At 31.2% G+C, this 20752-nt stretch overlaps 1 protein-coding gene across 1 annotated transcript in view; it reads right to left on the minus strand.

Annotated features, from left to right (window-relative positions):
• Positions 1-17288, minus strand: part of LOC146997051 (uncharacterized) — a 64932-nt gene extending 47644 nt beyond the window's left edge. The window contains exon 1 of the mRNA XM_085816455.1: positions 17061-17288. Within this exon, the coding sequence (XP_085672581.1) occupies positions 17061-17145 (85 nt within the window). The 5' untranslated portion in view covers positions 17146-17288. The remainder of the gene's footprint in view (positions 1-17060) is intronic.
• Between the last annotated feature and the right edge of the window lie 3464 nt (positions 17289-20752).

A 20752-nucleotide genomic window follows, 5' to 3' on the forward strand; every position in this document is an offset into this window, starting at 1 on the left:
TGCATCTTAATTTTGATGATATAGCGATGCTGCCCTCTATTAATGAAAAAGTGAATTATATGTTTTAGATATATATTTTTTAAGTCTGGTGTTAAAATTATTCAATGCGCGACTCTGAAAACAATGTAAAAGAAACAAATATAAAAAAGACTTTCCTTTAATGATAGTTCATCATGTCATGAAAATGAAACTACAAGATAATTTGTTTTCAATTTTATTCTGATACTTTTATCCTTTCTAGTTTTCCATGAAACTTTAACTTATTTCTTAGGTTTTCTGTTCATAATAACATATTCATTGACTGTCATATTTTTTTAATACTTAACGTTTCTAATTTGTAATATTTTATTTAATTTCCACATACTATTTTTTTTTCCCACCTTTCATAAATTTCAGCATACCCTGATTTTTAACTTATATGTTATATTTCACAAACGTTCCCGCACGTGCTGTTTATTTGTTACATTACTTAATTTTAGATGCAATTTCACACTTTTTTTAACGTTATAATGTTCAATATATTCTGAATTTTAACTTCATTTACTTTTTTTAAACCATTCTAGTATTCTATACACACTTTAACTTAGTGGTATGAAATTGTATTTAAAAAGAAACGTTTATTTTTCATGATCTTAGTTCTTTTACTAAATTTCCTACAGAATTTCTAATTTCTTTCACATGTTCAACAATATTTTCCTTATATTACCGAATATTTTTTTAAAAACTTAAGTCTATAACTGTTAATTGCTTTTTTTACGTTCACGATTTCCCTTCTGTGTTTATATTTCTTAATTCTAGTTTAACTTATTTATTATAATGTTTTTATTTCTGTCTCATCACTCGTAATTCCAACATTTTATCCCTTTTTATTCATTTTAACGATATGGATTGTTTTCATTTACTCCATATTCAAATATTTCCTTACAATTTTTATAATACTTGTTTTATTCCTCGATCATAATAGATCATCTACAGGTTTTACTCAGAAATTTCCATTCACAACTTTACAGTTTAATACCATTTATATCTAAATGTATTTCTTTCTCATATAGTTTTATGGTCTTAAAAGTTTCTAACATCATATTTAGTTTTAAATCCCGATTACCTTTAAGTGTGTTGATAATTTTACAACCACGTTCAGTGTTTCATCCACACATACCAAAATATTTCTTACATTTTCTGATATTTAGTCTATGTCATATTTCAGTACTTCAAATGAATTTACACTGCTCACACTATTATTTTTTCATATTTTAGAGACACTAACTATACTAATTTTACTATTTTTCCTGCACTAATTGCATCTATGTCAGCACTCATGATAAACTAGCAATTGTTTTGCATCACATGCATAAAGAAATTCTTAAAACCAACTTTTTCAATATCGTACTCAAATTACTGTTTTCCAGATGGGAATTACTAGTATTCTTTGGTTTTACTCTGTTACATCTTTTTAAATTTTAACATCTTACTATTAATTCTAACATACATCTTTTAAACAGTTTTTTCTTTTAATGATAGCCTTACCTTATTTGTTCAAATTAATTCTTTCATTCACCTTCTTTACTACATTTCAGTACCTTCATAATTCACTATGCAAACGCAATGTCTTTCACTGACATTCTGTTTAATAATACCACAAGTTTCCTTAATTGACAAAAAGCGAATTATTTCTCATTTCAAAATAGAACTACTATATTTTTGCACAAACATTTCCTTTATCCATTCAAGCCACCCCTTAACCTGTAACTGACGTAGCGATAGGAAAGGAGATTCTTATCATATGCTCTTTCGACATTTGAGGTTTCTAGAACTTCTTTGACAGGTATATCAATACCATCAGAAAATATACTTAACACTTTTACCCAGTTTAAAGGCAACATACTGTTATAAGAATGGTTTTAGTTAAATTTATAACACAAATAAACGCATTTTGTGCTAAATAGGCATAAACATTTAGATTCAGAATATTTCTTTTTAATCCGATGTAAGACTTGAATTTCATTCATGATACGGATTGTCTCTTGATTTTCTTTTTGTTTACCTTACACTAATAGAAAATTTTTATTTTACAAGTTCAGCTTTTAATGAAATAGAAATAAAAACTACGATACACCTGCTGTTTTTAAGAAAAGGAACTTTGATATGTTTCTGGAAATGTAAATGCTTTTAGAGTTTTCTTTCAATAACGATGATTTTCATTACTTTACTAACTTCAATAATTCTCTTATTAACTAATATGAATGAAAGAAGATTGTCAAAAATGTGACACAGTATAATTCTTACCAACATATGTACCTTTACCAGCATACAGATATTACCGATTGAAATGAAGAAAGATACAGATATTTTACTCCAATCTACACTAAATTAAAAAAAAAATATTTAAACTTTCATACATTCCAAAGAATAAACGAAAACTCAATAGATATTGTCATGTTTGTATATATGAGATAAAAGTTTTATGAATGGTATTTAAATTAATGCTTAGAACTTCATAAAAGCGAACATTCACTATGTTAATACACATATCATCAGTTATTTACATTAATCAATGTAATATTAATCATTACATGTACTATATGCATATATATTTAAAGTTTAATTGTCTTACAATTGAATAATTAACTATTGAGAGAAAGAGGTTCATATCTTACACTATTTAATTCACATGGAACAAATTTTTCCATCAACCACATTGAACCAAGTTTATTAAATTCGCCAAAGCTCTTTTATTTCTGCATTTTCACACTCACGACACATTTTAAATGTAACTGTTGATTACCATTTCAAACACCGATATCATAACTCAGTGTAACTACATCATAACTCATTTTTTCCCTACTAACTACAATTTTATATATTCAAGAAGTACATCTAAGACATGATCATTTTCTATGTTCTAGCAAATCGATTCAATTGCGAACATACTATTAAGACTTGCGATTTTAGAAGACTTGCATGTATTAACGATGTCAACGTTTCTTCGTTTTTATAAGATTCACATCAAATCATGTCGCATTCGAATGTGGTGTAAGAGATCACTTTTTCTTTTAAACACTTGTAAACAATGGATGCAATTTATAAGAAGAGAAGTATCATGCTGTTTCAAAACATCATCATCAGCATATTTCTGTTTCTTTTGACACCGGCAAAATTAAAAAAAAAGAAAAGGTTCGTGAGATTTTCTTCAAATTCTGTTTTACTTGAAAAAATGTCCGAACATTCAATACGATGTAAAGATTCATATTGTTTTAAATTCTTATGCTCACTAAATATTTTTTATCACGATTTACTCTTAAAAGTAACTTTATAAGTTTTCATATCCTTTTTACATGAAAAGAACTTGTGATTATTCACTACAAAATTCTAAGACGAGAAGCTTCGCGACTTTTCAAACTACAAACTTAAATTTCTTAGGACATACACTACATCTGATGTTTCTTTCATGAGATTTCAAATATCTCTTCAGATTACTCGTATTCAAGAAACCTTACAAATATATCAAATAAGTTCAGCGAATAATCGCTTCATAATCTCTTAAATTTTCAACACGAGTGAATCACTTGAAGCATATACTGCACTGTAAACATACAATACTTAAAAAAATTGTTATAAAAAATAAAAATACATTCATTTCACCAAGAAGCTTTTCTATTTAAATATATTTATTTATTTCCAAAGAACAAGTTTCTGTATTATACATAAAATATACTTAGGATTTTCTTTCATTAGTTAATATCAAATTAACAACAATATCCATTTACTGATATTTGATATACATGTTTGCTTTAAAATTAAAACTAAAATTTCAATATATTTCTATTAAAAAAAACATAAGGAAAAAAAATACTCATAACATCAACCAAAGACAGAAATTTAAATAGAATAGCTGTACTTATATTAGTGCATTTTTATAATCTTCATAACATTTCGATTCAAAAAATCTATTACAAAATAAATGAAACATTTTTTTCTGCCTTAAAGAATCTCTTATATTTTTAAAATTAATACATAAAAATATATCTTCCCCAATATATTTAATTCTATCCTCAACACTTATTATAATGCAATCATGTCTTGTTTGTGAAGGATGATTTACAATATAACCTTCGCATTTAAATAGTTTTTTAATCACTGAATTTAATTCAGTTTTGATAGAGTTTATGAGTTCTTTAAAAAGTTCATCATCATCACTTACCATATCCGAACAATTGTTTTTACATTTGATTTGCAACGGTAAAATAATTTCAAAAATACTTTTATATAAAGTATTAGATACATCAGGAATAATTTCTTTCAATTATCAGGTTCAATGTTCCATCTAACCTTCTTCGGAAACATACAAGGACCTGACTAAGAACAGAGAGCTTACTAAAGCTATGTTCACTAATTGTAGTAAGTAGACAGGATACAGACGAAGGGTATACAAAACCCTTTATTTTTCTTTATATACAATGACTTCCGTACTTCGGAATACAATGACCCTCCACTCGGGGTCTAACGTAAAAGATATCAAAATAAAACTAAACTCTAATTTAACTTTAGAATAATACACGTGGAAGATTGGCCTTATAATAACAGGAAGCGTATGTAGCACAGAGACTGTGAACACTACAATACGTTTAATTTATCAAGAGGATTAAAACCTCTGGCCTGGAAGGCAAATAGCAACTGCGTAACTTCTAAGGTAAGCGGCCTGCTTCGAACTCACTGCTTCCTCTCTTTTTTGCTTGGCAAAAAGGCCACACTTAAATACTTGGCGTTCGCCAGACAAACTTTGCATAAAATCCTTAACGCTTATAATTCTGGCCGGAAGTAGAAAATAAGAAGTGATAGTAAAGATTTAAAATAAAATAAACGTTAGTAAAACTTAAGATCCTTACATACTTCCCGCCAGAGTTAATTAGTTTGAAACTGAGGTCTAAAACGACCTTGTTGAAAACTTTTAGCTCTAGAATATAACGCGAGGCCAACCTTTTACAATCATAACTTCGTTAGAAACTAGAAAATTTAAAATAAAGAAATTTGTTACAATAGCAGCTCCCAGGATATACAACAATCTTTTTTTTTTTTTCATCTGTACTGCATCTAACCAGGAGCTTTTATTCAATTCTGGTTCCTTCCAGAGATCTGGAAGGAAAACTAGTTTAATGAAATGTTACAGAATGATATTGCAAATAACATATAGAATATACTTCTCTTAACCTTCTTATTTCATTCATGACTATTTTAATTATCTCTCCCCGTGCTCTCTGACATGTGTTGTAAAAGAACACCAAACACGAATGTGTTTCTGTCTACGTGTGCCACACTTCCTCCTACAATCAAAACACTAACGTGTTAAAATTCAACATAACGAGACCTCTTAACACACCCTAATTTCAACTCTAAACCCTGAGGTACTATTCTAAAAGTGGCTAACTCTAAAGTGTAGCGTCAGAGAGCCTAACTACATCATTCAACCTTTACCACTTATTCGTCATGATTTAATCTTTACAGTCACACGAATAACAAATTTTTAACATTACTTTCACTTTTACCATATCACGGTATTTCTTAACATTTAAAATAACAGTTCACATGTATATAAGAACATATCAACATGCCGTTAATTTTACACATTTGAAAACATACATTAGTAGTACATTGTTAACTTTTATTCTTTTCAAAGCAAGTGCCAATTCTTTCTACATTGAAATAATACTACATTTCAAAAAGTCTTTCAGACTAAAACTTCTTTCTTGCTAGAATGTTTTAAATAAAATTTATACAATAACTTTTTACAATATTTAAGTCTTTACACAACGCTATTATATATCAACTTTAGTTTTACGCACGAGTAATTTAAAAACATAATACGAAAATCGGTCACAACTCATTTCTCGCCCTTTTGGCGATAAAGGTAGACCTCGCATGAGGTAAAACTTCTTGAAATCTGCCACTTGCAGTAAGAATGAAAGATTAACTTAAGTTTGCAAAGTAACATAAAATTTTACTTATCTTTGTAATATTCGGACATCCTTTTCTGGGCCCAGTCTTTAAAGGTACTGCAGATATTAGCCTGGTTTATCCTCCTTCTTGTACGGGCTCGCCCTTCAGTGCTTTCCTCTGGAAGCTTCCGTTTTTCACCAGTACGGCCACCCTTGAACACCTTCCTTTTCTCCTCTGCTTGTGGTCTTGGCCTTGAGACTTTTTTCCTGGGTTGCTATTGACCTGTCGACGTTCGCCGGCTGTTTTTGAATGCTCGGGTTTCCTTGCCCACTGATTCGCTTTTTATCCGTAGCCATGTGCTTGAGTTTGCTGTAGTCTTGGCGTACCAAATTGGTTTCGCTGTTGATATTGGCGTCTTCTTTCGACGTCCGCCGTTCTTCTACTTTCAAACTGGATTGCTAGCTCAAATAATTTTTCCAGTGTAGTCGGATTTCTCAATTCAATAAAGTCTTGCACTTGGGGTAGTAACCTCGGCAAAATCACTTGAATTATTTCAGAATCCGGACGGTTTCCATACAAGAGCTTGAAAACGTGAATTTTTCTTAAAATAAAGCTCGAGAGGTTTTCGATTCTTTGTTGATATATGCTAAAAAGTTCCGTTTCTAATTTCGCACGATCCCTTACAACAGGGAAGGCTTTTAGTATGGCAGTCTTGAAATTTTCATAAGTATAGGTGGGACTTCCTGCTTGACCCAAGAGACTTCTGCCGATACATTTGAACCAGTTAAGCGCTTGGCCCCTCAAAGCGCTGGTAGGTAAGGAAACTTTTTGAAACTCGTGCACGGGGTAGAGCATGAAGTGGTCATCCAATTTTTCCAAAAAACTGGTTACCGGTGAGTTTCCATTAAATGTTGCTTCTGGTTTCATCGAAGCGCGCATGGTCTGGACGATGTACCCAAATCCTTCCAGGGCGGCAGCTGGCATTTCTGGATTCTGAGCCGTTTCTGCAGGCAGCACAGGTTCTTCTTGAAACTCGGCCATGGTTATTCTTCTTCTTTGGGCGCCACTATCAGATTCAATGTTCCTTCTAACCTTCTTCGGAAACATACAAGGACCTGATTAAGAACAGAGAGCTTACTAAAGCTATGTTCACTAATTGTAGTAAGTAGACAGGATACAGACGAAGGGTATACAAAACCCTTTATTTTTCTTTATATACAATGACTTCCGTACTTCGGAATACAATGACCCTCCACTCGGGGTCTAACGTAAAAGATATCAAAATAAAACTAAACTCTAATTTAACTTTAGAATAATACACGTGGAAGATTGGCCTTATAATAACAGGAAGCGTATGTAGCACAGAGACTGTGAACACTACAATACGTTTAATTTATCAAGAGGATTAAAACCTCTGGCCTGGAAGGCAAATAGCAACTGCGTAACTTCTAAGGTAAGCGGCCTGCTTCGAACTCACTGCTTCCTCTCTCTTTTGCTTGGCAAAAAGGCCACACTTAAATACTTGGCGTTCGCCAGACAAACTTTGCATAAAATCCTTAACGCTTATAATTCTGGCCGGAAGTAGAAAATAAGAAGTGATAGTAAAGATTTAAAATAAAATAAACGTTAGTAAAACTTAAGATCCTTACACAATTTTTTTAAAATATCACAGTTTACTTTTAGGTATGTAGGTTTTAGTTTAAAAGAATTTTCATCTTGTTTAAAAACTTGTTGAAAAATACACTCACCTTCTTTGTTGAAAACTATCAACTCATTATTGCAAATGATGCTGGCAGTCGTATAGACAAGATTAAATTCATATATTTTTGAGGAAAATTCTTGCCATGTTGCAGGAGTTAGAACAACACCGCGTGTAGTAGGGTATAATATTTTATTTTGTTCCACACATTCACGTAGATGAATGTTCATTCTGTTTTCAAACTGATTTATGGACATAAAATATCCCCAACCAAGAGTCCACTGTGCAATCAACTTCGAACTTTCTTTTTTCTGTTCTCGATTATTCGGCATGAAGATATTTTCAGGAACAGTTTTCATATAGTGGGCAAACCAATCATCCTCTGGAAGTTCATCCTCATTATCTTCCAAGCGTCGTTTTTTAATTTTCGAAATTTTTATGTTTCGGAATGTGATACTAATTCTAGGATCTTTAACGTCAGGTTGAGAGGGTATTCCGTGCATCCAAAATTGATTCGTTGGGGGTTTCATTACAAGGAGAGTTCCATGAGTTAAGTCCACGCTTCGAGATGTGAAATTTTGCCTGGTAAATACCATTTGACGTTTTGCACCTAAACTGATGATAGGTATATCACTTTCAGGTTCGAGACAAGTTTCATTGTCTTTATGCGTTGAAATTTTCGCCACTCCGTCAGGATAATAGTTCAATAAAGCAAAATTATATTTTTTGCCAGTTATCGTTTCAACATAATCTTTTACATTTAGAAGAGTTTGAGTCCATGGTTCTGCACAAATGCTTGTTCCAGAGAATTCGTAACTAAGTCCTTCATCACTAAAACCGAGTACTTTTCTTCGTGGAACATACTGAGTCCCATTAATTTCAAAACTAATATTTTTAAAATCATAATTTGATAGTTCATCTAGCAAAATATCAGCTTCATTTCGTGAATAAAATTCTTCGTATAATTCCACATTTAACTCTGTATCACATATATTCCTCATATTCGCTTCTGAATCTAACGACAATTCTGAATGATATAGAAATACGTAGCATTCTTAAATAGCAAAAATTATCTAAAATATACATTAACGAAATGATTTCATCAACACTTATCGTAATACATTCTTGTCATGTCTTGTTTGTGAAGCCAGTCTTTCCGGCGTCATATGTGTAAAAATAATCATGATAGGATAGTGGGAAAGAGTTATAGTGTCCTAATGTTGTTATTCTGAACCTCGATATTACATATATGCATAAGGAGAATCTTAAAAGCATCATCCACTTATCATGATAGAGTAATGGAAAATTTCTAAAACTCTGATAATCATACGCGAAAGAATGTATTATCTTAAGGTTATTGTTGCTATTTCAAATTTGACAGTACATACAGAAGTGAAGGAAGATCCTTGATAAGCGCTGTAGACTTCACGTTATCATGATAACGTGCAGCACTTATCAAGGGTCTTCTCCTTCACTTCTGTATGTACTGTCAAATTTGAAATAGCAACAATAACCTTAAGATAATACATTCTTTCGCGTATGATTATCAGAGTTTTAGAAATTTTCCATTACTCTATCATGATAAGTGGATGATGCTTTTAAGATTCTCCTTATGCATATATGTAATATCGAGGTTCAGAATAACAACATTAGGACACTATAACTCTTTCCCACTATCCTATCATGATTATTTTTACACATATGACGCCGGAAAGACTGGCTTCACAAACAAGACATGACAAGAATGTATTACGATAAGTGTTGATGAAATCATTTCGTTAATATATGTTTTAAATAATTTTTGCTATTTAAGAATGCTACGTATTTCTATATCATTCAGAATTGTCGTTAGATTCAGAAGCGAATATGAGGAATATATGTGATACAGAGTTAAATGTGGAATTATACGAAGAATTTTATTCACGAAATGAAGCTGATATTTTGCTAGATGAACTATCAAATTATGATTTTAAAAATATTAGTTTTGAAATTAATGGGACTCAGTATGTTCCACGAAGAAAAGTACTCGGTTTTAGTGATGAAGGACTTAGTTACGAATTCTCTGGAACAAGCATTTGTGCAGAACCATGGACTCAAACTCTTCTAAATGTAAAAGATTATGTTGAAACGATAACTGGCAAAAAATATAATTTTGCTTTATTGAACTATTATCCTGACGGAGTGACGAAAATTTCAACGCATAAAGACAATGAAACTTGTCTCGAACCTGAAAGTGATATACCTATCATCAGTTTAGGTGCAAAACGTCAAATGGCATTTACCAGGCAAAATTTCACATCTCGAAGCGTGGACTTAACTCATGGAACTCTCCTTGTAATGAAACCCCCAACGAATCAATTTTGGATGCACGGAATACCTCTCAACCTGACGTTAAAGATCCTAGAATTAGTATCACATTCCGAAACATAAAAATTTCGAAAATTAAAAAACGACGCTTGGAAGATAATGAGGATGAACTTCCAGAGGATGACTGGTTTGCCCACTATATGAAATCTGTTCCTGAAAATATCTTCATGCCGAATAATCGAGAACAGAAAAAAGAAAGTTCGAAGTTGATTGCACAGTGGACTCTTGGTTGGGGATATTTTATGTCCATAAATCAGTTTGAAAACAGAATGAACATTCATCTACGTGAATGTGTGGAACAAAATAAAATATTATACCCTACTACACGCGGTGTTGTTCTAACTCCTGCAACATGGCAAGAATTTTCCTCAAAAATATATGAATTTAATCTTGTCTATACGACTGCCAGCATCATTTGCAATAATGAGTTGATAGTTTTCAACAAAGAAGGTGAGTGTATTTTTCAACAAGTTTTTAAACACGATGAAAATTCTTTTAAACTAAAACCTACATACCTAAAAGTAAACTGTGATATTTTAAAAAAATTGAAAGAAATTATTCCTGATGTATCTAATACTTTATATAAAAGTATTTTTGAAATTATTTTACCGTTGCAAATCAAATGTAAAAACAATTGTTCGGATATGGTAAGTGATGATGATGAACTTTTTAAAGAACTCATAAACTCTATCAAAACTGAATTAAATTCAGTGATTAAAAAACTATTTAAATGCGAAGGTTGTATTGTAAATCATCCTTCACAAACAAGACATGATTGCATTATAATAAGTGTTGAGGATAGAATTAAATATATTGGGGAAGATATATTTTTATGTATTAATTTTAAAAATATAAGAGATTCTTTAAGGCAGAAAAAAATGTTTCATTTATTTTGTAATAGATTTTTTGAATCGAAATGTTATGAAGATTATAAAAATGCACTAATATAAGTACAGCTATTCTATTTAAATTTCTGTCTTTGGTTGATGTTATGAGTATTTTTTTTCCTTATGTTTTTTTTTAATAGAAATATATTGAAATTTTAGTTTTAATTTTAAAGCAAACATGTATATCAAATATCAGTAAATGGATATTGTTGTTAATTTGATATTAACTAATGAAAGAAAATCCTAAGTATATTTTATGTATAATACAGAAACTTGTTCTTTGGAAATAAATAAATGTATTTAAATAGAAAAGCTTCTTGGTGAAATGAATGTATTTTTATTTTTTATAACAATTTTTTTAAGTATTGTATGTTTACAGTGCAGTATATGCTTCAAGTGATTCACTCGTGTTGAAAATTTAAGAGATTATGAAGCGATTATTCGCTGAACTTATTTGATATATTTGTAAGGTTTCTTGAATACGAGTAATCTGAAGAGATATTTGAAATCTCATGAAAGAAACATCAGATGTAGTGTATGTCCTAAGAAATTTAAGTTTGTAGTTTGAAAAGTCGCGAAGCTTCTCGTCTTAGAATTTTGTAGTGAATAATCACAAGTTCTTTTCATGTAAAAAGGATATGAAAACTTATAAAGTTACTTTTAAGAGTAAATCGTGATAAAAAATATTTAGTGAGCATAAGAATTTAAAACAATATGAATCTTTACATCGTATTGAATGTTCGGACATTTTTTCAAGTAAAACAGAATTTGAAGAAAATCTCACGAACCTTTTCTTTTTTTTTAATTTTGCCGGTGTCAAAAGAAACAGAAATATGCTGATGATGATGTTTTGAAACAGCATGATACTTCTCTTCTTATAAATTGCATCCATTGTTTACAAGTGTTTAAAAGAAAAAGTGATCTCTTACACCACATTCGAATGCGACATGATTTGATGTGAATCTTATAAAAACGAAGAAACGTTGACATCGTTAATACATGCAAGTCTTCTAAAATCGCAAGTCTTAATAGTATGTTCGCAATTGAATCGATTTGCTAGAACATAGAAAATGATCATGTCTTAGATGTACTTCTTGAATATATAAAATTGTAGTTAGTAGGGAAAAAATGAGTTATGATGTAGTTACACTGAGTTATGATATCGGTGTTTGAAATGGTAATCAACAGTTACATTTAAAATGTGTCGTGAGTGTGAAAATGCAGAAATAAAAGAGCTTTGGCGAATTTAATAAACTTGGTTCAATGTGGTTGATGGAAAAATTTGTTCCATGTGAATTAAATAGTGTAAGATATGAACCTCTTTCTCTCAATAGTTAATTATTCAATTGTAAGACAATTAAACTTTAAATATATATGCATATAGTACATGTAATGATTAATATTACATTGATTAATGTAAATAACTGATGATATGTGTATTAACATAGTGAATGTTCGCTTTTATGAAGTTCTAAGCATTAATTTAAATACCATTCATAAAACTTTTATCTCATATATACAAACATGACAATATCTATTGAGTTTTCGTTTATTCTTTGGAATGTATGAAAGTTTAAATATTTTTTTTTTAATTTAGTGTAGATTGGAGTAAAATATCTGTATCTTTCTTCATTTCAATCGGTAATATCTGTATGCTGGTAAAGGTACATATGTTGGTAAGAATTATACTGTGTCACATTTTTGACAATCTTCTTTCATTCATATTAGTTAATAAGAGAATTATTGAAGTTAGTAAAGTAATGAAAATCATCGTTATTGAAAGAAAACTCTAAAAGCATTTACATTTCCAGAAACATATCAAAGTTCCTTTTCTTAAAAACAGCAGGTGTATCGTAGTTTTTATTTCTATTTCATTAAAAGCTGAACTTAAAAAATAAAAATTTTCTATTAGTGTAAGGTAAACAAAAAGAAAATCAAGAGACAATCCGTATCATGAATGAAATTCAAGTCTTACATCGGATTAAAAAGAAATATTCTGAATCTAAATGTTTATGCCTATTTAGCACAAAATGCGTTTATTTGTGTTATAAATTTAACTAAAACCATTCTTATAACAGTATGTTGCCTTTAAACTGGGTAAAAGTGTTAAGTATATTTTCTGATGGTATTGATATATCTGTCAAAGAAGTTCTAGAAACCTCAAATGTCGAAAGAGCATATGATAAGAATCTCCTTTCCTATCGCTACGTCAGTTACAGGTTAAGGGGTGGCTTGAATGGATAAAGGAAATGTTTGTGCAAAAATATAGTAGTTCTATTTTGAAATGAGAAATAATTCGCTTTTTGTCAATTAAGGAAACTTGTGGTATTATTAAACAGAATGTCAGTGAAAGACATTGCGTTTGCATAGTGAATTATGAAGGTACTGAAATGTAGTAAAGAAGGTGAATGAAAGAATTAATTTGAACAAATAAGGTAAGGCTATCATTAAAAGAAAAAACTGTTTAAAAGATGTATGTTAGAATTAATAGTAAGATGTTAAAATTTAAAAAGATGTAACAGAGTAAAACCAAAGAATACTAGTAATTCCCATCTGGAAAACAGTAATTTGAGTACGATATTGAAAAAGTTGGTTTTAAGAATTTCTTTATGCATGTGATGCAAAACAATTGCTAGTTTATCATGAGTGCTGACATAGATGCAATTAGTGCAGGAAAAATAGTAAAATTAGTATAGTTAGTGTCTCTAAAATATGAAAAAATAATAGTGTGAGCAGTGTAAATTCATTTGAAGTACTGAAATATGACATAGACTAAATATCAGAAAATGTAAGAAATATTTTGGTATGTGTGGATGAAACACTGAACGTGGTTGTAAAATTATCAACACACTTAAAGGTAATCGGGATTTAAAACTAAATATGATGTTAGAAACTTTTAAGACCATAAAACTATATGAGAAAGAAATACATTTAGATATAAATGGTATTAAACTGTAAAGTTGTGAATGGAAATTTCTGAGTAAAACCTGTAGATGATCTATTATGATCGAGGAATAAAACAAGTATTATAAAAATTGTAAGGAAATATTTGAATATGGAGTAAATGAAAACAATCCATATCGTTAAAATGAATAAAAAGGGATAAAATGTTGGAATTACGAGTGATGAGACAGAAATAAAAACATTATAATAAATAAGTTAAACTAGAATTAAGAAATATAAACACAGAAGGGAAATCGTGAACGTAAAAAAAGCAATTAACAGTTATAGACTTAAGTTTTTAAAAAAATATTCGGTAATATAAGGAAAATATTGTTGAACATGTGAAAGAAATTAGAAATTCTGTAGGAAATTTAGTAAAAGAACTAAGATCATGAAAAATAAACGTTTCTTTTTAAATACAATTTCATACCACTAAGTTAAAGTGTGTATAGAATACTAGAATGGTTTAAAAAAAGTAAATGAAGTTAAAATTCAGAATATATTGAACATTATAACGTTAAAAAAAGTGTGAAATTGCATCTAAAATTAAGTAATGTAACAAATAAACAGCACGTGCGGGAACGTTTGTGAAATATAACATATAAGTTAAAAATCAGGGTATGCTGAAATTTATGAAAGGTGGGAAAAAAAATAGTATGTGGAAATTAAATAAAATATTACAAATTAGAAACGTTAAGTATTAAAAAAATATGACAGTCAATGAATATGTTATTATGAACAGAAAACCTAAGAAATAAGTTAAAGTTTCATGGAAAACTAGAAAGGATAAAAGTATCAGAATAAAATTGAAAACAAATTATCTTGTAGTTTCATTTTCATGACATGATGAACTATCATTAAAGGAAAGTCTTTTTTATATTTGTTTCTTTTACATTGTTTTCAGAGTCGATTCAGATTTTCAGAGTCATTGAATAATTTTAACACCAGACTTAAAAAATATATATCTAAAACATATAATTCACTTTTTCATTAATAGAGGGCAGCATCGCTATATCATCAAAATTAAGATGCAGAAAATATTTCCCGTTGCCAATATAAAAAACTAACTTTAAATGAAAAGCAGGAGGTCTACAACTCAATCAGCAGTCTACCAACAACTCAACTCCACTCGAAACCACGCCTCCTAGTGTGATGACGTTGCCTTTGGCCCCGCCCTCTGTGTGACGTCATTGACCACGCCCCCTGACCCTCTGACCCTCCTGATGCAGAACGCCCATTTTCATGCTACTGACGCATTTCTACATACTTTGTCATAACATGATAAGCAACAACAACAAAGAAGAGTACAAATTAGTCTTAGCATCATTCCAATTCTTCTTTTTGCCTACAGACAGTGAAGCGGAATCATAATTTTCTAAAAGAAAATAATGAAATATATCAGAGGATTCCTTGCGTTAAAGTGAACTTAATTAATTAAGTAAACTTAATTAGTAAACTCCTTGCGTTAAAGTAACTTTTATTAAATTCCGTTTTTTTTTTTTTTTTTACAGAAGATTTTAGTTCTCGTTCTGACAAACTAAAAAAAAATTATATCTCAGTGCAAAATAGGGATATCTCCAGATATTATATAGAATATGCAATGCACAACAGGCAATATTAAAACAAATACTAAAATAGAAAGACATTTTTAGTTCTGACAAAAATTACGCTGCAGTGAGTCCTATTACATCTATAATGGGGGGATTCTATGTATAAATCATTACAGAAAACTACGCAATTCTTTAGAGCAAATGTAAAACCCTAAAATTTCAGTTTTATTAAAGTGCCGAACAGAAAATGTGATCTAACACCTTTATTCACATTGCATAGCTCTATCTCAATGCATTTAAAGGCAATACCACGATATTTTAATCGTATTGTCTTGTTTTAGATTTCCTCCTCCCCTGGACTGCTCGTCTTATAAATCAGTATATATGTTATCGTGAAAGACGGAAATTGGAGAATGTCGACTTTCACCGGAGAATGTTAACATTCACCAAATACGTTGGTGAAAGATCGAATATTGCACTACATTCTTGTATATTCGGACCCTCACCGGTGTATGTCGACAATCACAGATATGCTCTGGTGTAAGTCGAAAAGAGAGGTCATAAAGTGCCATAATAATTTAAGTTGTTGCAATAAATAAGATTTGAATCACATAATTTAGTAAGTTTTTTATGACTGTTATTTTATCTTCTCATTTAGAGCGTACTGTATAATTAAGTAAGTTTTTAACTTCTATTATTTTCCTTTCTCCTTTTGAATGTATTGTGCGTTTTAGGTTCTCATGTTCTTAAGTTCTTATTTCAAGTTTCAAGTGCGTTTATTCGCGAGTGAATGACGGAGAAGAAAATATAATATTGTTATATGTTCAACATTCACCATTAGTACATGATGAATGTCGACACTGACCGGTGTAAGTCAGAAATAAGAGTATTTGGAAAATATTTCGGACATACACCAAAGACTATGTGAATGTTGACATTCAACGGTGAAAGTCGACATTCTCCAGATTTCGGTCTTTCACGGTAACATATATATTCGAATATGAAATTGAGAAATGAGAAGGATTTATTAAAATATTAAAGAATTCAGAATGTAAATAATTTATGTAACTCTTATAATTTATTTAACTAATTTAAGTTCTTACAGATTTCATGAAAGGTAAATATTACTATTCAGAATTAAAATATTTGTTTCGCGCTCTAATAAGCAAGAAAACAGTACCGATATTTATACTTAAACAAAATATCAAGGAAAATATAGACATAATATTATGGGATAAAAATCGATTATTTTTCTCATATGTATTTCTGACAAAATTTCCAATTACAGAAATTTTGTCTGCAATCAAACCCAGCCGTTGGTCTAATTTTTATTAAAGAAATAAATTAATATTTAATTATTAATTTTTATTAAATTAATAATTAAATTTTTGATGATTTCCTTAAACGACTTTTATCTTTAAAATGTTGTCAAACATGTGTAGCTAAAGTACACAAAATCCAAGTTTTAATTCCATGTTAGCATGAAACTGGATATTTTCCCTTGCCGGCTGTAATAAAGCAGCTAATATTTCATGCAAAACTTCGCGTAAAATTTTGGCTAGCAATGGCAATGCAGTTTCCTCGCGTAATTTTAAAGGACTGTGTGCATTGAATGAAAGAATGAAGTTCATTCGTGAATTTTTTCTGCTGTATCAGTGTAAAATATTTGATTGCACTTACCATTAACACTTCCGAGCAGTATCAACGTACAGTAGAGAAGATATGTACCGGATTTCAGCGAGAAGTATGAACGCAAGTTTTCCATTATGAATAAAAATTAGCGAAAAGTTATGACAAATTACCACAAACTACAGCGCAAGCAATAAGTTAATATTTCACGTTCGAATACGTGCGAAAGTTCAACGGCTGATGACTACATCCGTAGACCAATTGCAGCCATAGCCGGTCCGTTGCTTTTTTATCTGACATCACTTCCGGCATCCCTTGTATAATAGGATCGAGTACAGAGCCGCCTCATGCCATTTAGACGTACTACCCTGATAGGGATGATCATATCTTAACGATTTTTTTCGTGTGGGAAAGTTTGGAATTTGGGAAAAGTTAAAGGCGTACTATTCAGCACATTTTCTTTGTCTCGCTCATTAGCAATGCTGGAAAACTCAAAATAAAGAGTTCTGGATGTTTCCGACCCTTGCTTAAGACATTGATACTACTTAAAATTATCTCTGTGTATTTCAGAAACTTTCGGCCCACCAGCGGCCGAGCGGTAAAGTCGCTGAACACTGGTAGTTCGGTCCGAGGTTCGAATTCCGCGAACGGGCTGGCTGCATGGGTGTTTTCGTGGTTTTCCCCATGTGTAACGTGTATACGAGCCATTTTCCCTTAGAAAGTCCTCCACGAAGGCATCGCTCCCCTTAGGCAGATAGCCCTAGTGTGCTTTGCCATAATTAAATACACCAACACCTTCAGAAACTTTCTTATCTTAAAATATATAATATAAATATATGAAGGATTAAAATTACAAGTGCAGTTCCAAATATTAAGATATTTAAGTTCCAAATATTAAGATATTTGTATAATTAGAATTTTTTAATTGGTTCATTGCATTTATTTAATACATTCATTAAAAGACATATCTTAAATTTAATTGAGAGAAAAAAGCCATAGCTGTTTGGAATATAAAAATTTAATTGATTGAATATACTTTTTGCCCTCTCCCCGCCAGCACTTTGATAGTTTTTTAAAAAATACGGAGATAACAAATACGCGAAAGCATACGATTGGATTGGATTATTTTATTATGGCAAAGCACACGAGGGCTATCTGCCTAAAGAGAGGGATGCCTTCGTGGAGGACTTTTTAAGGAAACTGGCTCGTATACACGTTACACAGGGGGAAAACCACGAAAACGCCCGTTCGCGGGATTCGAACCTGGGACCGAACTACCAGTGTTCAGCGTCTCTACCGCTCGGCCGCTGGTGGGCAGTGCGAAAGCATACGATATCCGATAAGAATTTATGAAAAAAAAAATTTGAAATCAGCATCTACGTTGTTTACATTTGAAAATCTTAGTAGAACAGTGAATTAAGTCAGTTGGTTCATCAACTTCAGTCTTCTTTCCCAGTGGGACCGTACGCTAATTTGCAATATTGTGCACCGTAAATTTTGTCTTCGTATCCGTTGGACGAATAAGCTTGTTTTTGCACACAAACTCTAATTTTTAATTATTAAAATTATTTCTTTATCTGTTTTTATCTCTTTCTTTATCTGTTACAATTTTTAATGAAGATGTTTTGAGGTTTACGTATTTTTGGCCTGCCGCGAAATGAGAACTGAATTGGTTAAATGAGAAATACAGCTGTAGTGAAATTCGAGGAAATAAGTTGTAACTAAGTACAGAATAAAATGTGTGTTGTATAACAGGCCTCGCAAGGAAGCTATGTTCCGTCCACATCAGGTTTTACTTCCTTGTACAAAGTAAAGAAGTATTGTAATTGCAAAAAATTCCGGGTATCATAGTTTAACGAAAATACCCATTTTGATCACTATCGAATGCACTTTAACAATATTTTTGCGTGACATCTGTACCCAAGGATAGAATAAAAGACTCCCCATACAAATTACAAAATTGATTTAAAATGGATTTAAAAGAGAATTTTTACTTGACGTCTGTAAGTACGTATGTATGTATCCCGCACTCAGAACTTTGAAATTTTGTATCGGCTGGAATTTGTAACTTTGTAACTTTGAAATTTTTTATCAGGTTATATTTGGCAAATTGCGCCTTTTTTGTTTTAAAAATGGTTGTATTATGTTGTTCTTATTTTCCGATTAAGGTTTTTATGCCTTTAGATAATCTGCATGCAAGCTGCGGAATTATCAACAATTTAATAGCGGCACAGTGTGTCCGTTCTGGACACATCTAAACATTTCCTTCTGCACGCACAAAAAATTGAATGAAAAAGGATTTATAGGTTACTCTAAGTTACTCTGAACCTTCTTTATTTTTAGTAGATGGCAGCTCAACACAAACCAGTCCATATATTTTAGCCATGTTTAGTTTTTTAAGACCCTCGTTTTTCAAAGAAATCTTCCAGATTTTTTTAGGGTATAAAAGGAATTGTTTAAAATGAAATTTCTATGTTATTTTTTTTGGCTGTATGCTAATCTCCTTATCCTATATTAGCTTTAAATTTTTACCTTGAATTCTTGCCTAAAATCAAACTGCGAACCCTAGGTGTGCCCAGACAGGGCTCACTGATATTCTAGGACAACTGAGAGTCTGTATTCTTTGTTTCTCCGCATCTCATCGGTCAGTTCATTGACAACGATGCTCGTTTCAGCACTTTTTTCGAAGCTCTGTTCAAGTTGTTTTTTCGAAGCTCTGTTCTGTTTTCGAAGCTCTGGGTGTGCCACTCTGGGCACACCCACAGAATTAAAACGATAAGTGCTATCTTTACAAAAAATTTTTTATGTACTCCTCTAGGCCTAATTAGACTGCCTATACTTTTTATCAAAATTCCAATTTTAAAAGGTAGCGTGCAGGAAAGGGTTAAAGGAAACGAGTGATGCACTTACATGCAAAAAGTGTCATAAAAAAATTCATACCTTCTTTGTGGCCATGCTAGTAAAGATTATGGAATGGATGTTTTGTGCACTCTTTGTTTCAAACCTGAAAATGCTATTGAAAGTAAAATAAATTCAAAAATCAATCTGAAAATACAAAGGAAAAAAATGAAAATTAATTCGAAAAAGCAAAAATCCTCACTGCTTTCGGAACTAATTGTGCGAGTTCTTATTCCTGACTTATTCCTTACTGGGCCAAGGTGATTTCTTGCAATATATTGGCAGTTGAATGAGTGTTTCAGAAGATGGTTGCTACCGACTTGGAATTCTGAAGGAATTTTAAAACATTTATTTTTTCCAATGGCAGATTGTGAACAATTACAAATGTAACCCAGTCCATTAATCTATACAAGGCCGGATTCAGGCATCTAATAGGTGGGCGACTATCGCCTTTTCTATGAATGGACGGACAGTTACAACCTTGCCTTCTCCGGATTCGAACCCAGGCTTTTCGACATCGCAATCAGCTTCCCTGACCACTATACCGACTGGGCGGCGAAATTTTAAAACAAGTATATGAGAAATCACAATTCAAGTTACGCCCTAAGAACTTGCTTAGATATTCCCGATCACGAAATTCTTCTCCCGTCAATTCCAGTTGCTCAGTCCAGTGGAAGCGGCCAATGATTCGTCAAATGTATGTATAAAACAAAGTGCCAAAATATGAAATGTCTTTACGGGAGAAATATAATTCAAAATGTCATTCAAGCCTATAATGTTGCAAACAGTAGGTTAATTTTAATTTCTTATTTTTTATATCAAAATTTTGTGCCCCTTAATAAGAA

This window comes from Stegodyphus dumicola, chromosome 5 (genome assembly GCF_044657685.1).
Source record: "Stegodyphus dumicola isolate Sdum_Otavi_A_Nest chromosome 5, ASM4465768v1".
NCBI classification, from domain to species: Eukaryota; Metazoa; Arthropoda; class Arachnida; order Araneae; family Eresidae; genus Stegodyphus; species Stegodyphus dumicola.